This window comes from Podarcis melisellensis (genome assembly GCF_964234715.1).
Source record: "Podarcis melisellensis genome assembly, chromosome: 10".
Lineage (NCBI taxonomy): Eukaryota > Metazoa > Chordata > Lepidosauria > Squamata > Lacertidae > Podarcis > Podarcis melisellensis.
The window spans coordinates 42,128,244-42,149,257 of record NC_138542.1 but is presented as its reverse complement, the minus strand read 5'-3'; the positions used below and the strand labels follow the sequence as shown (position 1 = coordinate 42,149,257).

Below are 21,014 nucleotides of genomic sequence, written 5' to 3'. Positions count from 1 at the left end.
CCAGATTCTGCTTCCTTCCTTCTGCAGGCCTTTTCCTGGATCCAACCTCTTATTTCTAAAGTTTGTTTAAAATTGTTAGTAGGCTTTTAACAAACAGTTGCCGATTTGATCTCAAGGGAGTTGAAAAACAGTGAGTAGAAAGAGTATATTAAACTGGGACAAAAAGGCTCAGAAGTCAAAGATAAGCAAATTGTAAGATTTGTTGTAATACATATAGATTTAGAAAGTACTTTCCAAATGCAACCATTTTGTTAAATCAGTTTCAATATTTGCTTTTTTATCTGTAAGAAAATTAATTAAATTCAAGCATCCTTGGTGGTAGTTGAGTTAAGATACATATTCAGATCCTCATCAAAGTTTCCTCAAAATAAGACTACAGTCCTATATACACTTAAATGGGAGGACGCCTCATTGAATTCAGTGGGACTTGCTTCTAAGGAGGCTTTCATAGGATTACAGAACAAGTCCCAATGATTACAGTTGGGCTTTCTCATAAGCAAATGGGCACAGGCACAGGTTGCAATCCTGTGCAAACTGTGCAAAACTGGACAAAGTGGATTTGAGTATGGGTCTCGTTGCATTACAGTCCTATAGATGCTTGAAATCATGAGGCTTACTTCCAAACACTCATATATATGGGCAAGCTGTTAGTTTCTTATGCACAAGGATAACAGTGGTGTATAAGTAGCAGCAGCATTTAAATAATGTCTGCCTATTTTTGACATTGCTCCTTGCTAGACAACTCAGATTGGAGGCTGTAGTGAAGTAATAAATGCTGACTATATGGGCATTCATAAGTTATTTTTATTCTTCAGAATGGCACATTCTGAAAATAATAATATGTAGCCAAAATGCCATGGTTGCAACCACAGTGAAATATGTTAATTGCCTTCAGTTTACATTGCTTTTTGAATACATCTGATTTTCAGACTGGAGACTGGGGTGAACCATCAATTACCTTACGACCTCCTAATGAGGCAACAGCATCAACACCGGTACAATACTGGCAGCATCATCCAGAGAAACTAATCTTCCAGTCATGCGATTACAAAGCATTTGTAAGTTTGCCAGACTCAATGTTTTCTTTGAGAATATTTGAAAATTGTCCAGTTTAAGGAGTGACCATTAACATTTTGGTAGTCTTTTTCTCTACCTAGCACAACTATAACGTCTTTCTTACAAAAGAAACAAAAATGAAATAAAAATTTTCACATTATTGTGAATAGAATACAGATGGAAATTGTAGCTTTATCTTTAAATCTTTGTTTCAGTCCCTGCTCTTTATTAAAAAAGCATCAAGATTTTTATGCCATTGGCATCCAAAGTCTCATAAATATATAAAAAGGTGGTGGTAGAGAGAGAACTTAAGGGGAACCCAGATGCATTGTTTTCAAGGTTTTTGAGTATGACCATGAAGACAACCATAGCTTTCCACCCATGCTTGTCCACAGAATCAGGTACTCAGAACTGCACCATAGCCTGTGTGCAATCCTCCATTAATCTGCTCGATTCCTTTTAAAATCTCTCTGAGCTAGTGACCATTACCACATCTTGTGGTACTACTGCCTTCTATAAAATTCTTGCTGTGTGAAGTACTTCATTTTGTTCACATGCTGATTCCAGCACATTGGAAGCAAACACTTCAATCGCTGTTTCAAAAGTGGTGCTATTAAAAATTACCAGTCCTTGGTTTTATCAAAGCCTTGAAGAATCTGTCAAATCTACTACTCACTTAATAGAAAGAAATTAGGCTCTAATAAGACTTAATCTCTTTTTTTAAAAACCCACCCTTTTACATCTTGAGCAGCAGTGTGCTACACACGTTATTTTTTAAAAAAGGAAAAAAGCTTCACAGCTTTAATTCAACTGTACTGAAATGATTTAGGCTTTTTTGCAGAATTATAATACTGGACTTTATGATAGTGGACAGAATTTCCTGATAATACACAATAGTGAACTAAATAAAATGTTATATACCAAGATGAATGTATACTACTGAGCAATAATGTGGTGGTGGAAATTTCATGAAAGGATCCACCGTTTCTTTGGCACCACTAGCGTGCTCCAGCCACGGTAGAAGGTAGCAGTAGTGGCAGCTTTCTCATTTTTCTGTATGTGTCCATCCCCATTTTATCCCACTGACATCAGTGAAGGAAGAATGACTACACCTGCTCTAGGACTAGTATAGATTTTTTGTGCTTTTCAGGGGAATGAGGGAATACAAGGCCTCCTGCAGTCTACATCCAATACGCCCCCTTCATGCCCTGCCACTGGCACTGCATCTACATGCACTGAACATGCCAGGAGCTCCTTCAGGGTCATAAAAGTGACCCAGAGGCAGAACTCCTCCTTTGGTGGATTGGCACATGTGCCCCTCAGCTGCCCTTTGACCAACATTAGAATTGCAACCTAAGTAACTTTACATGACATGTGTACCCTGCATGGTCCTGTAACTGCACAGTAGTGTAACTTTTTATTTTCTATTTGTATATGGACAGCTGGTATAGACATAGATTTTAAGAGTAAATGAATATGACATCTGTAGGTTTTCCTCTATTTTAAAGGTGAAAAATGCAGAAGCTCAGGGCAGCGGCGGAGGAAGCCACTTGGGCGCCTGGGGCGTCGTGCCCAGGGGCGGGGCGATCCTTCCATAGGGGCGAAGTGAGGGTGGGGCGAGCTGCCCATAGGGCAGGGTGCACCGTGGGGCCTCCGGAGTCTGCCTGCCTCCTCCCACTCAGCCGCCCTACAGCTGGGGGGGAGGCAGTGGGCGGACAGTTTGGGCAGCATGGAGCCTACACGCGCCCAAGCCACCACGTCTCTCCCAGGAGAAATATGTGGCTCGGGTGCGCTGCAGGCTCCTGTGGTGAGTGCCGCCCCATTTTGTCACCCCCATCGGTGGTGACACCCTGTCAACCCGCACCCACCGCACCTCCCTTCCTCTACTCCTGGCTCAGGGGGTCATGTTGCCAGACAGGGCATTCCCTGTAGCAGCCCCTAGGTTGTGGAGGTTCCTCCCCACAGATGTGTGTCTGGCAAGTTCACTATACATTTGAATGATGAACATGCACTTCTTTATTCTGGCCTTTGACAACTAAGTTGTTTTAAACTGTTTTTAATGTATTTTAAATTGTTGTAACTCAACTTGGGATCCTAGGGTGAAGGGTGAGTAATTAATAATAACATCAGCAACAACAGCACCACCTGCTAGTACTGCTAATAAATTAACTTAGACAAAGAGCATGAAATAACACTTTGTAAATTTACTATGTAAAATCTAACATTATGAAAGGGAATATTATAGATTTGATTTAATGAAGAGGATTTAGCTCAATAGATTCAAGGCTGGAGAGCAAAATTCTTAAAAGCTCATAAAACACAATAATAAATCTTAAAACCCTTTTAAACAACAAGAGCAGCTAAAACCACCAATCAATACATTCAAACACTGAAAATGCCTGGCACAAACAGATAGGGCTTTACTTGGTGCCAAAGTGTCAGCACCAAGTGTACTTCTGAGAAGAGCGAATTCAAGAAGCAAGGTACCACTACAGAGAACGCTGTATCTCACATTATCTACTCTCCCTAGAATGTTTTAGGTCAGCAAATAAGCTTTCTTTGAAATTTTGCTTACTCTGTTTCATAACTTCAGAAAACAGTGCCTTGTTTCTTTCATAAGTATTTAGGTTCTATGCTGGTAAAAGAGCTAAGAGGCACAGAATCAACGCAGGATGCCTGTGCAAAAATGAGGGTGAGTGAAACTTACTTTTTCAAAATGGCTGTAATAGGCCGGACTTTTACTTGTAACTGCCTCACTTCATCTATGTTGTACATTAAATAAAATAACTCTGGATTTCTTTGCAATGTACTTTAGTTATATGTATGTTACATAGTTTTTCATGTTATCACTAAAACCTCCGTCTGCATGCACGTTGTATGTTTCCTACCTCTTGATAAGTAGATTCCCCCCCCCCCGCACCTTTTTATTTCTGTAGAGAATATAATAAGATTTAGCAGGCCAAGCATTTCCTTAACGGAGAACTTGACTAGTAAACTCCCATAGGACTGGATACTCAAGCCCCTTTTTGGTGGAACTTGGGAACTCCCTTGGGGAAAGCGTAAGCCATTTTAAATCCCTTGGAATATGATGAGGGGGCGCGGAGAGAGAATTTCCACCTTTACTGCTGGGAGGCAGTGATTCAGATAGAAGTTGCTGAATGGTGCTTACTGGGTGGATGGTTTTTCCAGCACAGACACAGCTGCTGCAGGGACTCAACAACCATGCCTGTGCATGGGGCTGGCAGTGTCATTCCCACCTCCGCTGCTTCCTCCTGGCACCTTAAGGGTAAATATGGGAATTCCAATCCTGCATCAATTGCTATGCATGGTCCACTGGCAGCTATTTGTAGCAAACTTCATCACTGGCCACCATTGGCCAAGGGTTACTGGAGGAATATGGTGTCTTTTTGTAATGCCTGCCCATTTGCAAAAATACAAGCAGAACATTTAAAGCAGAGAGCAAAACCACTAGTCCTGTTTCAGTTTCCCAAGGAGAACAAATGAAAACCCCAAAGTACTTTTCCTTTAACAAACTCAGACTCCTTTCTCTGCTCAAATTAAAAGGGGGCGGGGGGGATCCTTCCCCCAGACATTGATGGATGCTATGTTCCAAAAGCTAGTACCATCAGGGAATATTGGTTAATTCCTTTGGTTAATTCTCTGATAATCCTTCAAGTATTTCAGGCAAAACAGCAATAAGCCTGTTTATGCTAATCAAGGCAGAAAACCCATAATAGTATAGTATTAAAAACAACTGCTGAGAGCAGGGACAGGAGAGATCAGTGTGGAGTCACACTTCAGGAGTGATAATGCCCAATCATATTTTTCACTTAAGACATTATAAGAATATCCTACAATTGTGTCACTGGCAGTTGTCCAACAAAATCTATTTAGATAAGAATAAAGTCTTAACAGCTCATTGGCATCATTATTTTCATGTGTAATTGCAAATTTATGAAATGATTAAGAATATATACCATTGAAAATACAAATTATTTCATTTTGTTAATTTCTTTCTATCTGTAGCAAAGTGTAAATAAGAGGCTGATATTTAGTTTTGGGGAGATAAAGGTTGACGCTTTTGAAAGGTGTTCCAAGGATGTCAATTAAATACGTATAAACCATAACCTCAATCTTTCTCATTATACATTCTGTATGTTCTTTTCTGGTGCTCAAATATATTATTTGTATGAAGAGGAAAACTGTTGGCATCTTAACTCAACACTTACGAAGCATAATTAATATCTATATTTATCCCATCTAAATGTACAACTATACAAATAAAAAGTTTTATAATCTTTCTTTATAATTCAAAAATCTTTCTTTATAATTGGAAGCTAACTGATCATTTTAATATGTTTTCCTTCTCCTGATATTTATTTCTTTTTCAGTGTTTCAGTTGGTGTCTGCTTTGTGTTATCTTTACTAAAAAGGGACACAGATTATATTAAACATAGATAAATATGGCCCTTTTACATGGAAGTTTTTCAGGAAGTAACAGAATCTCTAAAACCCTTAAAATGTCAAAGGAAACCGCAGTACTGCTACACAAGTGCATGCAGGTGGGATAATCAGTCAGGCTACTTTAGCATTAAAAATTGTAGTGTATCGAAGAATAAGGATGTCATCCTGAGGGGCGTTAGAAAGCAGTGTAAGTACTGTCCCACTGGTGGAGGGAGGCCAAAATGCCTCAAATGGCCCCCCAAAATTTCCTATCTAGCTAAAGTTGGGTTTACTGAGGTCATGTTGGTATGGCCATGGATTTATTTTATTACAGTTAGGAAACATTTTAATCCTGATCTTTTTTCACCAAGCTTTTGCTTTTCTACCATCAAGCTCATTGTTTTCCTTTGACAAGTTTTTTTTTCAGTATACTCTCTAGCTCTCAGTGTATCTTTCGGCTAGAGGAAACTTACTTAAAGTACTTTATTTTGTACTTGTTTGCAATATGGCACTATTACCACTAGTTGTTTGCTGCCCTGGGCTCCTTTGAGAGGCAGGGTGGGATGTAAATTTAAGAAATAAATAGTTCATATTGTTGGGTAGGGAATAATTTTGTTTGTTTGACCACAAGCCACAACAAACTACAAATCAGAAAGTTATTACAAAGAAATAGAAGTGCAGGCCTGTTTAAGCCAAACATCTCGTAGTAAGCACCAGAGTAGATGAAGTAGCTTCAATTGTCCAGATAAAAATCTGCTACAATACTATCCAAGAAACTTTGCTGCTGCTTTGTCAGAGGCCAAGCAAAGCCAGCCACTTTTGTATTACCCTCTTAAGAATGTAACAAGAGCCCTGCTGGCCCAACTCGTCCATCATGCTGTTCTCACAGTGGCCAACCAGATGCCTATGAGAAGCCCAAAAGCAGGAGTTGAGTGCAATAACACTCTTCCCGCTTGTGATTCCCAGAAACTGGACAGTGGAGCTGGTTCATAGCTATCATGGCTAGTAGCACCTGAATGCCTTATCCTCCATTAAATCCTCCTGGCGCTTGGAAGCAATGCAATCAAACTTCTTGTGGGTTTGACCAGTATTCATGTCTCTTGTACTATGTATGTGCATGTGGTGGCTTATTCCACGCATTTTCAGAGATGGACTATTAAAATATATAATGAGATATAACCTCTATTTCCCATTCCCTACAGTTGAGTGTAATATATTGTTGTCTTGGGAAAGGAAATCAGATGTACATTGTTAAATACACCACATTCTTTCATGTTTGCTTTTAATTTCAGAAGTCTACAGAACAAATGAAGAAAGTTCCTACTATTGTTTTATCAGTCTCTTATAAAGGGGTAAAATTTATTGATGCAACAAATAAGGTAGGCATCATTTGGTTACTCATACATTTTATAATAAAATGTTCTTCCACATGTATGGCCACCCATTTTCAAAGTGCACATTAGTTCTGTTGTATCTTTTGGCCTTCCTGGACAGCAGTTTATTTGCACAGGATAATGGTGGGATGATGCCTAGCATAAGTTTCTGTCCTTTTCCAGCATTGTTTTCTCTGTCCCTATCTGGAAGCAACATGACATTTAAACTCAGGCAAACAAAACACACAGGCTATTCCCTTGTTATTTTTAAAACTTATATTCAAAAAATCAAGAAAATAGAGCCCCAGCCAAGATCCCTTAGCAGTAAAATCCTGCACATGTCTATGCAAAAGTAAGTCCCATTTGTTTTCCACTGTTGTGTGCATAAGCTTGCGGCCTAAAAGTAAAAAATTAACACGTGATCCACTAATGGTAGTAAAATGTAATATTGTCTCCCACTAGGTTGTTTGTACCCATTGAGTAGTTTACACAGTAGGTCTTGGGCAGTCACTGCATGCTTTTTCTGAAGAGAGGACAGTCTGGTTGGTTTTTGTAAAATATGAAAGTACCCTTGTGGAAGAGTTCTAAATCTAATATGTCTCCCCTACATTTCTATCAGGAGCACAGGGACTGCCTTAAAGTGGCAAAGCACCCTTCCCCCTCCTGCAAATGTGGGGAAGCTGCTCTACTTCTGCTGTAAGCAGGTGGGTGGCAGCGTTTCCCAGCTGCATGCCACCCCCTGGCTGTTTAAAGGAAAAGGAAGGGGCTTTAATGTCTGATGAGTAGAGTTTAAATTCTGCTCCCTATGCGGCATGATCTTGTTCCCAGCTGGAAACAGGGAGGCACAGCCAACATGGGATTAAACCCTATTCTCCCACCCATCAGCCAAAGTTACCAGTGACATCAGCTGATGGGTAAGTGGTTGTGGCTTGGAGGAAATGGCCTGGTGAGCCAAGATTGTCTTGAAGGCTGGAAATTCCCCACCTCTGCCATATTCACTTAAGAGAGTTCAAATTCCAGCACAACTTTCAGTGGACCAGAGCGGAGTTTGAAATGAACATTAAAAACTATGAAGTCCACAGAACTTTATAGAGCTTCTTCTTTTAACATAAGCATTCTTTCCAGTTCTAATTCGTTCTGAAAACTAATCTTGTGCTATCAACCATCAACAGCCTATGTCAATCTTTTTTTAATTCTCATTCATAGGAAACCGAACCCCTGCTTTTTAGTATCACTGCAATCTATTCTGAAACTAAGAACAAGGAAGTAAAATTAAGACGTATTATTGGTTTTACCCAAAGTAGTGTAAAATTAAATGAGTATTAAACCTCACTGAGTCTAAAGATCTTTACATAATTATTGCTCATTAAGGCATAATCATTAATTTGATTGTGGTCCTTTATGTAGAAATAACAGTTTTAAAAATGCTCCAACAATTTGAGATAAGAGGATTTAATAGTTTTGATTCTCTTCTAAAACACAAGCCCATAGATTCAAATAACCAGTTTTCAGAATACATTATTAAAATAGATTGCTAAATTAATATTTCAATGAGCTCTCTTGAGCGTTCATAGTTGCCTGAAAATATACTTTTTCAGAGTAAATTTGTCACAGGGAAAAACAGATTAAGGATGGCACATGAGCATGGCAGATTAACCATCATCCAAATTCAGAAGATAATTTATTCTAATTCTTAAGTATGTGATTAAAGATGAAACATATATGACCAAATCCCACAGCACCAGTTCACAAACAGGGTTTTGGATTGTGGTGACAGTATTGCATCTGAAGTTCTTAGCTTAAACTAAACAAACGCATCCTGGTGGTTTTTATGTGAAATAACATTTGGAAAAATTGAATGCAATGAAGGTATAAATATCATTTTGCTATACCAAGTGTTAATGTATCTGGACAGTACCCTTCATTATGCTTGGCTCATTTAACTACTTCACATCCCTGTTTCACTGAGCAATGAGCCTTTGCTGGATTCTGGTTGCCCTTCTGATTGCAGAGGAAGTCTGGATCCAAACCATTATAATGTTCTTGTTCTCTGCGTGGCTAGCGGTAGAATAACGACCACGATCTATTGTCAGAATCACTAGTACAGGTATATCCAAAGCCCTCCTGGCTACGGGACAGCAGGACACAGTGGTGGGCATGCTTTTACTCTCCCTCTCTTTTTGAAGATTGGCATATGTATTTTTCCTCCCACTAGAAACAATTGGGGGGGGGGGAAAATATATTTATGCCAATTCTGTTTTGGGGAGGGAGGGGTGTTGGGAGGATGGGAAGGTTATGTAGGCTTCAGATCTATGTGCCCGATACACATTTTTTACCTCTGCTGACAAAGGAAAGGCTGCCCAAGTGTATTATTTATTGAGCTGTTATTAATGAGGCTTACTTGGGGAAACCAGGCTGCTATGGTTGCTATGGAACGTTACCCCCATCTCCCACTGCCCCAGATGTTCATACTCTCACTTTGCAGCTGAATGATTGAAGGGCTGTATGATGTTAATTAAATCCACTGAGTTGCCATTTCTTTTTCTTTCATTTAGAATATTATTGCTGAACACGAGATTCGTAACATTTCTTGTGCTGCACAAGACCCTGAAGACCTCTCTACATTTGCTTATATCACAAAAGACTTGAAGACAAATCACCATTACTGCCATGTGTTCACAGCCTTTGATGTGGTTGGTCTATAAATATATTATTACTTTTAAAATCAAAAATATTTATAAATGGGTGTCATAGAATGCAATTTTGCTGAAACAGATGCAAATACTTTAGGCTGCAATCCTGGCCCCACATTGCTGGGAGTAAGCAGAGGGGGGTGAACCAAGCCTTATGAGGAGCAATTGAGGGAGCTGGGTATGTTTAGCCTGGAAAAGAGGATTCTTGCAGCATTACGGGGGGTGGACTAGATGACCCTCTGGGAATCTAAAATTCTGTGAATCGATAAGTTCCATTGAATTTAAAAACCTTACCTCTAAGTAGGGATGCCGAAGATCACAGAAATAGAAGTATAACTAGCCAGAACATCAAATTCTCGGTTGCAGTTTATCTATGATGAAGATTGTTCAGGACCAACCCTGGTACAATATAAATTTTTTGCTCAGCTCTTCTGAAATAGGTGAACTCCACTTCAGGTGGGACATTTTTAAAAATATTCACTTTTTTAAAGTGTGGCAATACTTTTATTTACAAATTTGGTATGCTGCTTCATATCATTATCGTGTCGTAGCTTATTTCTAATTCAGTAAATAGAAAGCCATGATTCGCTGGAGCTTCCCAGGGGATATAGGCAGGATGAATGATTATTGCCTATGACTACTGCTTCACACACATACATGTGTCACACCTTTTCCTACTCATAAAGCAGTGCTGCTTAGACATCAGACTATAGGGCCCACAAGTGAGTTTGGGGCCACTTTCAGATGGACATCACTAGCACAGCCTGCCCAGTGCAAACTTGCTTGCTGGCCATGCCCTCTTCAGTGGACCAGTGCAGCATCAGCCACTCCGTGAATACTGCTTGAATACATGGGCAGGAGCCAGAAAAATGAGGGTGGGGAGAAAGGTCGCGCTTCCTCTTCTGATGTAAAAGGGCCAGTGAAGGTGTTGAAGAAAACTAGAGAGAGGTAACAGGTTAACATTTATTATCATTAATCAGCTGGTAATAGGAAGGGGTAAGAAAAGAAAACTATTATATGAGCAAAAATGAATGTGCAAGGACCAGGAAAGAGGGATGAAAGAAACTGGCAGGCTTTTTTGGTTGGGTGGAAATAAGGTACAAGTTGAGGGCAAAAGGAGAATGGCAGAAGAAATTACAGGAGATGGCTGTAAAGACTTTGAGAGGCACGTAATGATGGGATAGGATAGATATACAAGTAAAACTCCTCTTTACAAAGATGAGTAACAATAACTCCAGAGCAGACCTGAGGAAAGCTTAGCTTTGAAACACCTCACTGTGGGAAAGAATTTAGCAATTTGGAAAGATGGATTAGATATCCGCTGATTATGCCAAACTGCTTTCATCTCGCACTATTTTGGAACTGGCTGTTCCCTTGTACCACTTTTTAGTGGGGGTTAGTCTTGCTGTTTTTCAGGTCTCTTAAGTAGACAGAAAGGTTGAGAACCCCCAAGTTAAAGCAACCTTGAATAGTTTGTTATACTTTCAGGAATCTATGTTAAGTGATAGCACAATTTTGTTTTTTGGCAAGGAAAAGATACCTGGATTTAAATAAGGCAATATGATTTTATAGTAATACTCTTATACATTTCAGTGCTCTAATAGGCTCTGAAAACAATGACAGAAACTCTTTATAAGGAATGAAAATTTGACATTTGAAAAATAAATTTATGTACAGCTGGTAAATCATAAAGCAGGGGTGGGGAGTCTTTGGCCCAGCAGATGTTGTGGGATGCCAACCGCCATCAGCTTCAGATAGCTCTGCCAATTGTTAAGGATGATGGAGTTGGAATCCAACAACATCTGGAAGATAAATGTTCAAGGTAACCTCTTGTCTATTTTTAATTTTAACAAAATAGTAATAGATAGGTATGCTGGAAGCTTCTGTTTTATTAATCTAAATTTGTGCCATGAAACTTTAAAATATTAAATCTTCACATAACTGTAGTGCTTTTAGCTTTCATACTTAGAAAAATAATGTGTGCATTATAAAATACTGCATTAGAGTTCTCTTGTTGAGTTATGACTGGTAAGTAAGAATGAATGAATGTATGCAGATAGTTAAATTGTATGGAGAGTGGCTTTGAATTGGTTCCCCCACCCTCCAAAATACATTTTCTAATACAAATTGAGTAGAAGAGAAAAAATTTCATAGGGCTTCTGTTATTAACAGTCATCTGAACTGAAAATTAATGAATGTTTCGTCTGTGTTCTGAGGATACAAAAGGTACAGAAAATTAACCAAAGAGGCATCTATATAGTAGAACAGCTCCTTGCTATGGTCTTTTTACAGATGTGCTGAGAATGCTTGCTTTAATGCCTCAAGCCCATATATTCTTGATCACAGTTCCACAATTTTCTTCCCCTTAAGATTGAGGTGTTCTTCAAAAATGGGGTAAAGAGGCAGAAAAGGGCACATGACAGGAGTGGAGAATCAATGGGTGGGTATGATGAAAGCAGTAATAAAGAGAGGAAGACACGCAGAACAATATTTGGTGTAACACCATAACCACATCCATTACATTAATGTATGATTTTTAATTCTAGGTTTATTGATTCTCTCATTTCTTATTGTAGTAAAATTTGAATTCTATATAATTTTTAAAAAATACTTTAGGATCTAGCACACTGAATTACAATTGCTAAGCATGCAGAAAAATCCATTAAGTGGTCTACCAAGACCTTTGGCTATTTTTCAAGTGGTCCAGGAGAAAAGGTTTGGGAATCACAGTTCTGCAGTATTCCAGAGTGTGAAAATTAACTCTGCCTGATATGTGATGGTGTTATAGTTTAGATTTCTAAAAGAAATGTGTTTAAACTAACTTGTTTTCATGCTGCTGTTTGTTGCTGTTCCAGAATTTAGCCTATGAAATAATTCTCACATTGGGACAGGCATTTGAAGTAGCCTACCAACTAGCACTTCAGGCTCGAAAAGGAGGTCATTCTTCAACCCTTCCTGAAAGCTTCGATAATAAACCTACAAAACCAATTCCAAAACCTCGTGTTAGCATTCGAAAATCTGTGGTGAGTAAAATATGTACAACTCATGAAAGAAGCCTGCTGGTGCCGGTGCTTAGGCTGAACTTATTTCCCCATTTCTGCAATGAAAGGTTCAGTAGATTGGGTCTTGGCTCTCTGCCCACAGGGAGAAGGCAGGCAGCAATGTTTGGGACATGGCTCCCAGGATTCTCCACTAACACTCCTCTACTAGAAATATGCAGGGCTGCCACCTGGGCCTCCACCAGCACCTTTACAAGACACTAGTGCATAGATGCCTTCACTTCAATGGAAGCCACCCTCCGTTGGAAGGTCCTGCTTCCTGAACACTGCAGCCTCTCTCCCACCTGAGATTGGGACATATTAAAGCTATCCCAAACTGCTGATCTTTCATTGCAGAAACTGGAAAAAGTACTTGAATCATACTTTTCCATTGCCAATGAAAGGTCAGCTGGGCCCACCCTTAAGACCAGCTGCAGTACATCTGCTCTTCACTTCAGTTTTTCCTTATTCTATATATGTCTGGGATGTAGGCTTGGGTTTTTCTTTCTATAAGTCCTGATCTTTCTTGAGCTTGGTGAGTTCACAAACTGAATCCTGGGAGCCCTACGCCCCAGATTTTGCTGCCTGCCTCCGACCTGTGGGCAGAGAGCCAAGATCCAATCTGCTGACCTTTCATTGGGAATGGAAAACTACAATTCAGGTAGGTACAATCATAATTTCTCTTTATAATCAGCATGCTAGTGGCATGAGCAGTATTCCATTCGCTCATCTTTCTAAAGGCAGCTGTAGAAATTCAGTATAGTTACTAGCTCTTGGGCACACAAAATTCATTATGTAAAACAGTACTGGAGGGATTCCTAGGCATGCTAAGGAAGCCACATGTAATTAAACATCAATTTCACCTTATGTATCTGTGGTTCAGTTTTTCCTCTGTGGCCCATTCTCTGCTTAATAGCAACACTAATACTGTAGATCAAACATAGCTTCTTGTGATCTTCTTTAGTATATATTTACATTATAAAGGCAAAACTTTTCTAGAAGCTCTTACCAGCAGTTCTCACCTTCAACTACCAGACCAGAACATAGTCAGGTAGTTGTCCAGAGACAGACAGCTTTTTAAAGAAAATGTAAATATGTATTGGACAGAAAAAGCAAAAGCTAATTGGCATTATCATATGCTAATAAATCCATCAATTCTTAACACTGTTAAACAACTTAGGTAGGTTAGTATACAATTTATATGTGCACCTCTAGCCAAATGAAGAATTACCGTACATAAACAAATGAGTGCTGTGTACTCAGTTTCTCTTCCAAGTTGTCTAGGATGTGCATGGTTAGCGGTTAGGAAAATCAGTGACAATGTAGATTGGCTGGGTTTAGTCCTACCCAGCTAAACAGCCAATTGGTGTGTTTGCTGATTGTTTGACAAGCTATGCGCGCGCGCACACACACACACACACGCACACACACACTTGGAGCAGCGTTATTAGCAAGAGAGAGAGAGAAAAGCAATTTTGGCAACCTGATCTTCAAGGCAAGTTGTTGAGCATGAGTTCCTTGTGTTACTGAGAACAAAACAGCATACATACAGTTGATAAAATTACAGTTATATACCTATAACTTCAGATTTTATGTAGATACATCTCTTGTTGCACTGGACTAGTTCTGTGAGAGCAGTGAAACTAATGAATCAATATCCTCTTGGATTATCATGATAAAATAGAATATAGACTGTAGCCTCCGGAAAGCAATCCATGGTGCATGCCGTGTGGATAATGATGTGCTACTGTGTGACCCAGTTTGAGCACCGTTTTAATGCTCAGCAATTAGAGTAGATAAAGCATCATTGTGTTTCTTTTGTATTTGTTTCAAAGCAGATAGATCCCACTGAACAAAAGACTCTTGCCAACCTACCATGGATTGTAGAACCAGGACAAGAAGCTAAAAGAGGAATTAATACCAAGTATGAAACCACAATTTTCTGATAGTGAACTGTCCTCTGTTTCTTGTTGTGCCTTGCACTCAAAGCAGTCATAGCACAGCCTTTCCTTGACGGCAACTCTTCAGTCTAGTAGAGGGGAAGACTGCACTATATGAGTGGCCTTGAAACTAGCAAAAACATACAAACAAAAACAAAAGGCTGCTGGTCATTTCTGGTGATTGTTCTTCCTGCAGCACTGATAGAAGAATGACATGGGACGAAGACTTTTCAATTACAGCCCACAAGAGGAGTGGGAGATTGTTTCACGCACGCTCTTCTCTTAGGACTTTGCCACAGTGCTTTCTTTTGATTTCGTATTTTAACGTTCTACTTTTACAAAGGTCTCTAACGGTAATGCTGCTTAGTAATACAACGTTCAGTTGTGGTTGGGTTTTTATTTTCACACATGGCAGTTTTTAAATTGAAACAAACCCAGATTAGTTAATAAAATATTTGAGATATGTTTGTGAAAACATGGGGATCTATATAAGTTAATTCTACTGTTTAATATGTTTTTCAAAATTAGTAATGGCAAGACATTAGCTTCCTTGACTTCTGTATTTGCTGGTCTATGTATTCTTCATGCCATTTAATCCTCTAGAGAAATGAGGTTATATATGTCAGTGTGAAACAGAATCAGAGTTTTATTAATGGCTTAAAAAAAAAGAGGAATTACTAATGCATGAAAATGCACCTTGTATTAAATATTTTTGTGGGAGAGAAGAAAACTATAAGAGCAAGTATGATATTTATGATAAAGGAGGTCATTAATTATGAAGAGAGTCTGGCTTTATTTTAAAGTTAAATAAACTGCTACTGTACTATCTAACAGTAGTAACAGTGGGGCCATCAGTATGCTGGATGCTTAACTTCATGGGGTAAAACGGAAGCTGCCCAGCAATTGCACTACAGGCACATGCAACTATACACAGTTTTTCAAGTTATTATAGCCATGAGTTTCAGTTTTTAAAAATCTGAAAGATGGTTTTAAACAAAACTAGGAATTTTATCAAATTTTCTGTCTCAGAAAGCTGGTTTTAATGAAAAAGTTCAACTCAAAAGGTTTTTTCCTAAATGAAGTAAACCATTCCAAAGTAATAATTCTTTCCACAAATCAGTTGAGCATTGGCTTGACAGTTGACTTAATGAAATTTGCTTACCATTTTCTTTGAAGTATTTTAATTTTTTAATGTCTTTGTGGAGTATTTGTATAATAACATTATGTATTTCAGTGAAACTGAATGAATTATAACAGTAAAAATATCAATCATAGGCAAAAAATGACATTTTAATGTATGTTCTATCCAGTCAAATTGTGAATCATTTTGAACTTCATTATAGAGATATTGATGAATAGTGTGGTTGACTTAAATGTTTTTTATTATTCTTTCATATTTAACTGAAAGGTTTCAGTTATATTCAACAACTGAATTTTTAACAAAATTGATAATTGAACTTGATTTAAAATTCAAAATTGTATATGGTTTAGTTGAACCTAATCATAGCGCTGAATGACAAAAAACCTTTTAATACAGTATTCAATTTACTTGAACCAATCAGCTCCTTGTACATATTATGCCTATTCATTGTTGATATGTATGTAGTAGGCTGACAGTAAACACTGAAAAATATAGTACCAAAAGGAATATTGTATAGGAGAAAAGTAAATATTAGCCTCACTGCAACAAATACTTCTATGTAAATATGCTTGGGCTTCCAGTTATAAATTTTGTAATTTTTGTCATTATTTATATCCTATAAAAGCACACAAAATAAATTGAAGTTGTACAGTCAGCATTAGTTTCTGGAAAATTTAGTATTGAAAATATTGAACATTAAGCTGTTAAGTGATGGATCAGTCTTAAGTGTCAAAGAGACAATAGTATGATCCTATGAACCACTTCACTTACTCAACAGCTTTCAATATCTCACATGAGGCTTGTGTTGGCAAAAAGGGAACTCCTCCATGCTTCAGCCCAATGCTAGAACTTGGTGGATGTGTGGTGCCTCTGTGCTATAGAACACAAACTTCAAATCTAATAGCACCTTCAGCCTCCCTAGCAAGATCTTGACCTCGCTGCACATCAGCATTCCTGACATCCTCAATATGTTATGCAACTATTACTCTTCTTCTGGCGTATGCTTAGCTCTCACGCTAGTTTTTCCTTTCTGACCTTTTCATTATCTCTTAGCTAATACTTCTACATAGAACTGAGCCACCAAAATAATTTGCTCTCATGTCACTCAGAATATGCAGTACCTTCAGTCCCTACACTGGCTGCAACACAAATTTCTTGCTCTTGCCTTTGAAGTTCTCAGTACACTTTCCCCACCTTCTTTCTCTTCCCTCACCTCCTCCACCCGTGACACTTCCTTCAGTTCATCCACCCTAAGCTATCTAAAGAATATCTAATATTCTGCCATATCTCCTTTGCGATGCCTGGGAGTATCTCTCATGCCACCTGTAAGATACTTGGGTCTCATTCTTCAAACAGCCCCTTCAAACCCCACCTTCAAAGTTTACTCTGAAAATATTGAAAGTAAGAAAACCAAACACTACCTCAACATGGTCTTCAGGTACGTGGCAGCAGAGTCCTCTAAAAGAAATGGTAGCAATGGTGGGGGGACGAGAACCAAATTTCCAAGAGAACAAGGTTGTGATCCAAATGGTAGCTGCCAAAAACTCTCTCTCTCTCTGCCCTTGCTGCTATAGTTGACTTAGGGAAACAAAAGCAAAAGTCATGAAGGAAGGCAAAAAGCATTTTCTGAGTCCAGTGACACAAATGAGGCACCAGAGCTGAAAATATTACAAAATATAATACTTCGCTCCTCCTTCCTTGAAACCATAAAGCTTATTTGCACATATTTACACACAAGAAATTGTACAAGAAATGAGTGCAAAACTGAAATTTGGATTTGTTCATTTCTTCATTTAGGTATCTTTTGGGAACAAATAAAAGAAATGCTTTTTAAAAAGAGGAATAATTGGTGAAGCTGGCACAAGAGGACCTGAAACAGATGCATCTAATTCACCCATAATATGACTTATACCCGCCAAAGTGCTTTTGTTCTCAAGAGTACCAGTCAATGATTTACTTTTCTTCAATAAATTAATTTCAGTTTAGAAAGTTTGCAATGAACTCACCCCACATTCTGGCAGAGAAAATGCATTATATATTGAGCTTTTAGTTCAGGCTTCCTCAAACTCGGCCTTCCAGATGTTTTGGGCATACAACTCCCATGATCCGTAGCCAGCAGACCAGTGGTCAGGGATCATGGGAATTGTAGTCTCAAAACATCTGAAGGGCCGTGTTTGAGGAAGCCTGGTTTAGTTAGAAGAGGGGGCTTCAAACCGTACAACAAGTATTCACTTGAAAGGGCTAAAAATTATTGGCAATCCACCAGATACAAAATGGCAGTGCAGAGCTTAGAATCTGTCACAAAGTGATAGCAGATGAAGGCCAAGTGAACATAATCAGCTGGCAGTTACTGATACTTTCTACAAAGAAAATCCCTTTTATATTCCTCTCCCAGCTACAGTGCCACATACATCTCGGAGTACTTTTTACTCATTTCCTTTCATTTCTAAAATAAACTGAAAAGCATATCATAAATTCTCTCATCCATCCCCCGGGCTGCTGTTACATTCACTTCTTCCTCTTATAATGGCTTCCTTTCCTCGATTAAAACAAATTTCGGCCAAAAAACAACAACCGATTATCTCTTTTTATATTCCTTCAGTGCACGCTTTGGTGCTTTCCCCTCAGAGAAGAGAGAATTTATTTCCTTCCCCTACCCCCAAAGTCTCCAATTCTCAGTCACATTCACATACTTCCATCTTTGTTTCTTTAGACCTGCATGGGCAGAAGCACACACCTCAGATAGTTCTGAGGTGGAGACACCAGCTACCATCTTGGATTTGGGGCAGGAGAGACTTCCTGACTTGGAAGGAGAGTGAAGTAAGGGGTAAGAGTTTGAGCATGTGTGGTGCTGGGGAGATGCGGAGGCACCACAGCAATTGTGGTTGCTGCTGCTTTTTCTCTTCCCTCTGCTCCCCACCCCCCTTTTGCCCCTCTCCCTCCCCCAGTTGGTTTGCCCATCTGCCTGCTGTCAGTTTTCTCTCCTCCAGCCTTGCATGCTATAGCCTCACTTTCTTAACTCACATTCTCACACATGCCTATGCACTGAGCTTGCAGGGAGCTGATGCTGGGGCAGTTGGGAGCATGGTGAGCGAGGAAGGAGGCACTGGGGTGGCTACACTTATGAGGCCCGTTGGCTATCCCTGGCCCACAGTTTGAGAAACCCTCTTTGAGACAGTTCTCATAGAAAAAGAAAAGCACACAAAAAACCAGTTAAGCTCATGGAAGGCATAGCTATTGTATATCATTACTTGCCAATCAATAAATTCCCAAGACAAATGACAGTCTCCACATCAGGTTGTGAAGAAGTTGATTCCCCCATCAACAATCACATTCTTTTTGATTTCCACGATCCAATCAGTTTGACAGCAGCCACTTTCCAACAGCAATTTAAGGTACTGCAATACTCAGTAATATTTACATTGTTATGTCAAAGGTTTGAAAACAGCATTGCTTTTAGTGGCCAGTTTGCAAGCATGACATGCCTAAAATGTGCAATGCTGCAGAAACAGTTTTGCTTAGCTTCTGAAATGAAAGAGAAAACACTCCAGCTCATACTGAAGATTTTTAAATTTAAGGTATTTGATATCCTAACTGTCAGGGGTTCAGGGAGAGGAGAGCAGATGAGGGAGGAGACAGAGAGCGAGGGGGAAGAATCCCAGAGCGACAAGGAAGAGGATGACAATGACCAAAGGTCGTCCATGAGTTTGTCCAGTGAGTCAGAGGATTCCCAAAAAGGGAGCCCCCCTGGTCAGGCCAAGGGGAGCCCAAGGGGGAAGCAGTCAGGAGCAGGGGAGCGAAGGGAGAGGCCCCAGTGGGAGTTGGAGATCGGGGCCGGCTTCTCCGCCGGAACGGAGTGAAGGGGGTGGAGTTACCAGTGTGTCGGAGCAGAGCAGGGAGCAGAGAGGGGAAGGAGATCGGGGCAAGACGGAAGGGGCGGAGAGTAGTACCGGCAGCAGTGTAGCGGTCGAGAGGAAGGTCAGGAGCAACGTACGCGCGCCAAGTTCAAATGTGGAGGCGCGCGGAAGTGAGGGAAGCCCTGGGGAGGAGCCTGGCCCCAAAGCAAGAAGGAGGGGGGAACAGGCGTCAGAGGAGTCAGCTTCTGAGGAGTCCCGACGGGAGGGAGCCCAGGGGGGCAGAAAGACCCTGCGGAAAAGGAAGGAGAGGAAGAGGTGGTCCAGGACAAGGCTCTTAAGCTGGTGCAGGGGCGGAACTGATTCAGAGGGGACTTCAGCGGTCTGATGTCACAGACGTAGAGCCACGGAGATGGATTGTAAAACCGGCAATGTTCTTCAATAAAGACTTTTGTATATAAACTGGATTGGACTTGGGTCTCTTGTGAGCTGGGACCACGGGTGGCTCTGACAGTAAGTCCCCTCTCCAAGAACGCAAAATTTTTTTTTGCAAAGCTCACCAACGGTAGCAGCCATGAGTGCGGAGGAGCAGCTGCAAGCGCTGGGGAACCAGGTTACCGAACTCACAGCTGCAGTCATTGCATCTCAAAAGAAGAATGACGAACTGGAGAAGCGCTGCCAGGACCTGCAAACAAGGTGGGAGCATGCAAGCAGGACAGGGTTCCCGGGGTCCAGATCGGAGGGAGTTGGACTTGGAAGGCGGGGGGGCACCCTAGTCACCCACTTCGATGGGAACCTGAAGCACTACCCTAGTTTCAGAGCAGACGTCTTGTATGCACTGCATTTGCTTCGCAATGATTTTAAAGATGAAGAAGAGAAGGTGGGATTTATAGTGTCGCATTTGCATGGGGAGGCTAGAGCTTGGCTGCGCAATTTGTGGCGCGAAGATGGCCCTGCCCGCCGCGATTCTGATGAATTTATTAAAGCGATGGATGCTTGTTTCCAGTCAACTGTGGATCTGGATATTGCACGCAGGGAGATGCATGGACTGCGGCAAGGCAAAGCCACAGTACGTCAGTATCATTCCAGATTCTTCGCATTATTGACTGTGTTAGGCTGGGAGAAGGATTGCAAACCAGTGAGAGATTTGTTCTGGGAAGGCCTCAGTGGCCCCATCAAGGATGAGCTTGCCAGGGGAGACAGACCCCAGACCCTAGAAGACGTGGTGCAGAGGGCTCTTGCGATAGGAGTAAGACACGAGGGACGCCCTTGGCATGATGGGGAAGGACACCAGGCGCGTGCACCAGCAAGGACACCCCCTTTTATCCCCAGGGACTTCAGCCAGGCACATCCCTCGCCTTTGGGGAGGCAGGGAGAAGAGCCGATGGAAATTGGTGGTGCTAGGGCTCAGACACCAGCCAGAGCCCCTGTTTCCGGTACAGTAAAGGCGAAGCCTCTTAGAGGGACCAGGAAATG

At 40.4% G+C, this 21,014-nt stretch overlaps 1 protein-coding gene and 1 long non-coding RNA gene across 18 annotated transcripts in view; one reads left to right on the top strand and one right to left on the bottom strand.

Annotated features, from left to right (window-relative positions):
- Window positions 1–16,339, top strand: part of ANKS1B (ankyrin repeat and sterile alpha motif domain containing 1B) — a 343,850-nt gene extending 327,511 nt beyond the window's left edge. For 11 of the 16 annotated variants that reach the window (XM_081927926.1, XM_081927925.1, XM_081927916.1 and 8 more), the window contains 6 exons: window positions 930–1,058; window positions 3,677–3,748; window positions 6,792–6,878; window positions 9,428–9,565; window positions 12,421–12,588; window positions 14,439–14,749. In XM_081927926.1, the coding sequence (XP_081784052.1) occupies window positions 930–1,058; window positions 3,677–3,748; window positions 6,792–6,878; window positions 9,428–9,565; window positions 12,421–12,588; window positions 14,439–14,549 (705 nt within the window). In that variant the 3' untranslated portion in view covers window positions 14,550–14,749. Of the gene's footprint in view, window positions 1–929; window positions 1,059–3,676; window positions 3,749–6,791; window positions 6,879–9,427; window positions 9,566–12,420; window positions 12,589–14,438 lie in introns of all 16 variants that reach the window. The other 5 variants (XM_081927924.1, XM_081927923.1, XM_081927922.1 and 2 more) reach the window with 2 other exon arrangements.
- LOC309379109 lies at window positions 6,885–12,495 on the bottom strand. Of its 2 annotated transcripts, none has more exons than XR_014172364.1 (3): window positions 12,388–12,495; window positions 9,860–9,964; window positions 6,885–8,970 (listed from the first exon to the last, which is right to left on the bottom strand). It is a non-coding gene; the product is annotated as an uncharacterized lncRNA (long non-coding RNA). The 2 variants fall into 2 exon arrangements; XR_014172365.1 differs by having other exon boundaries at window positions 6,885–7,897; window positions 7,941–8,970; window positions 9,860–12,414.
- Window positions 16,340–21,014: the final 4,675 nt, after the last annotated feature.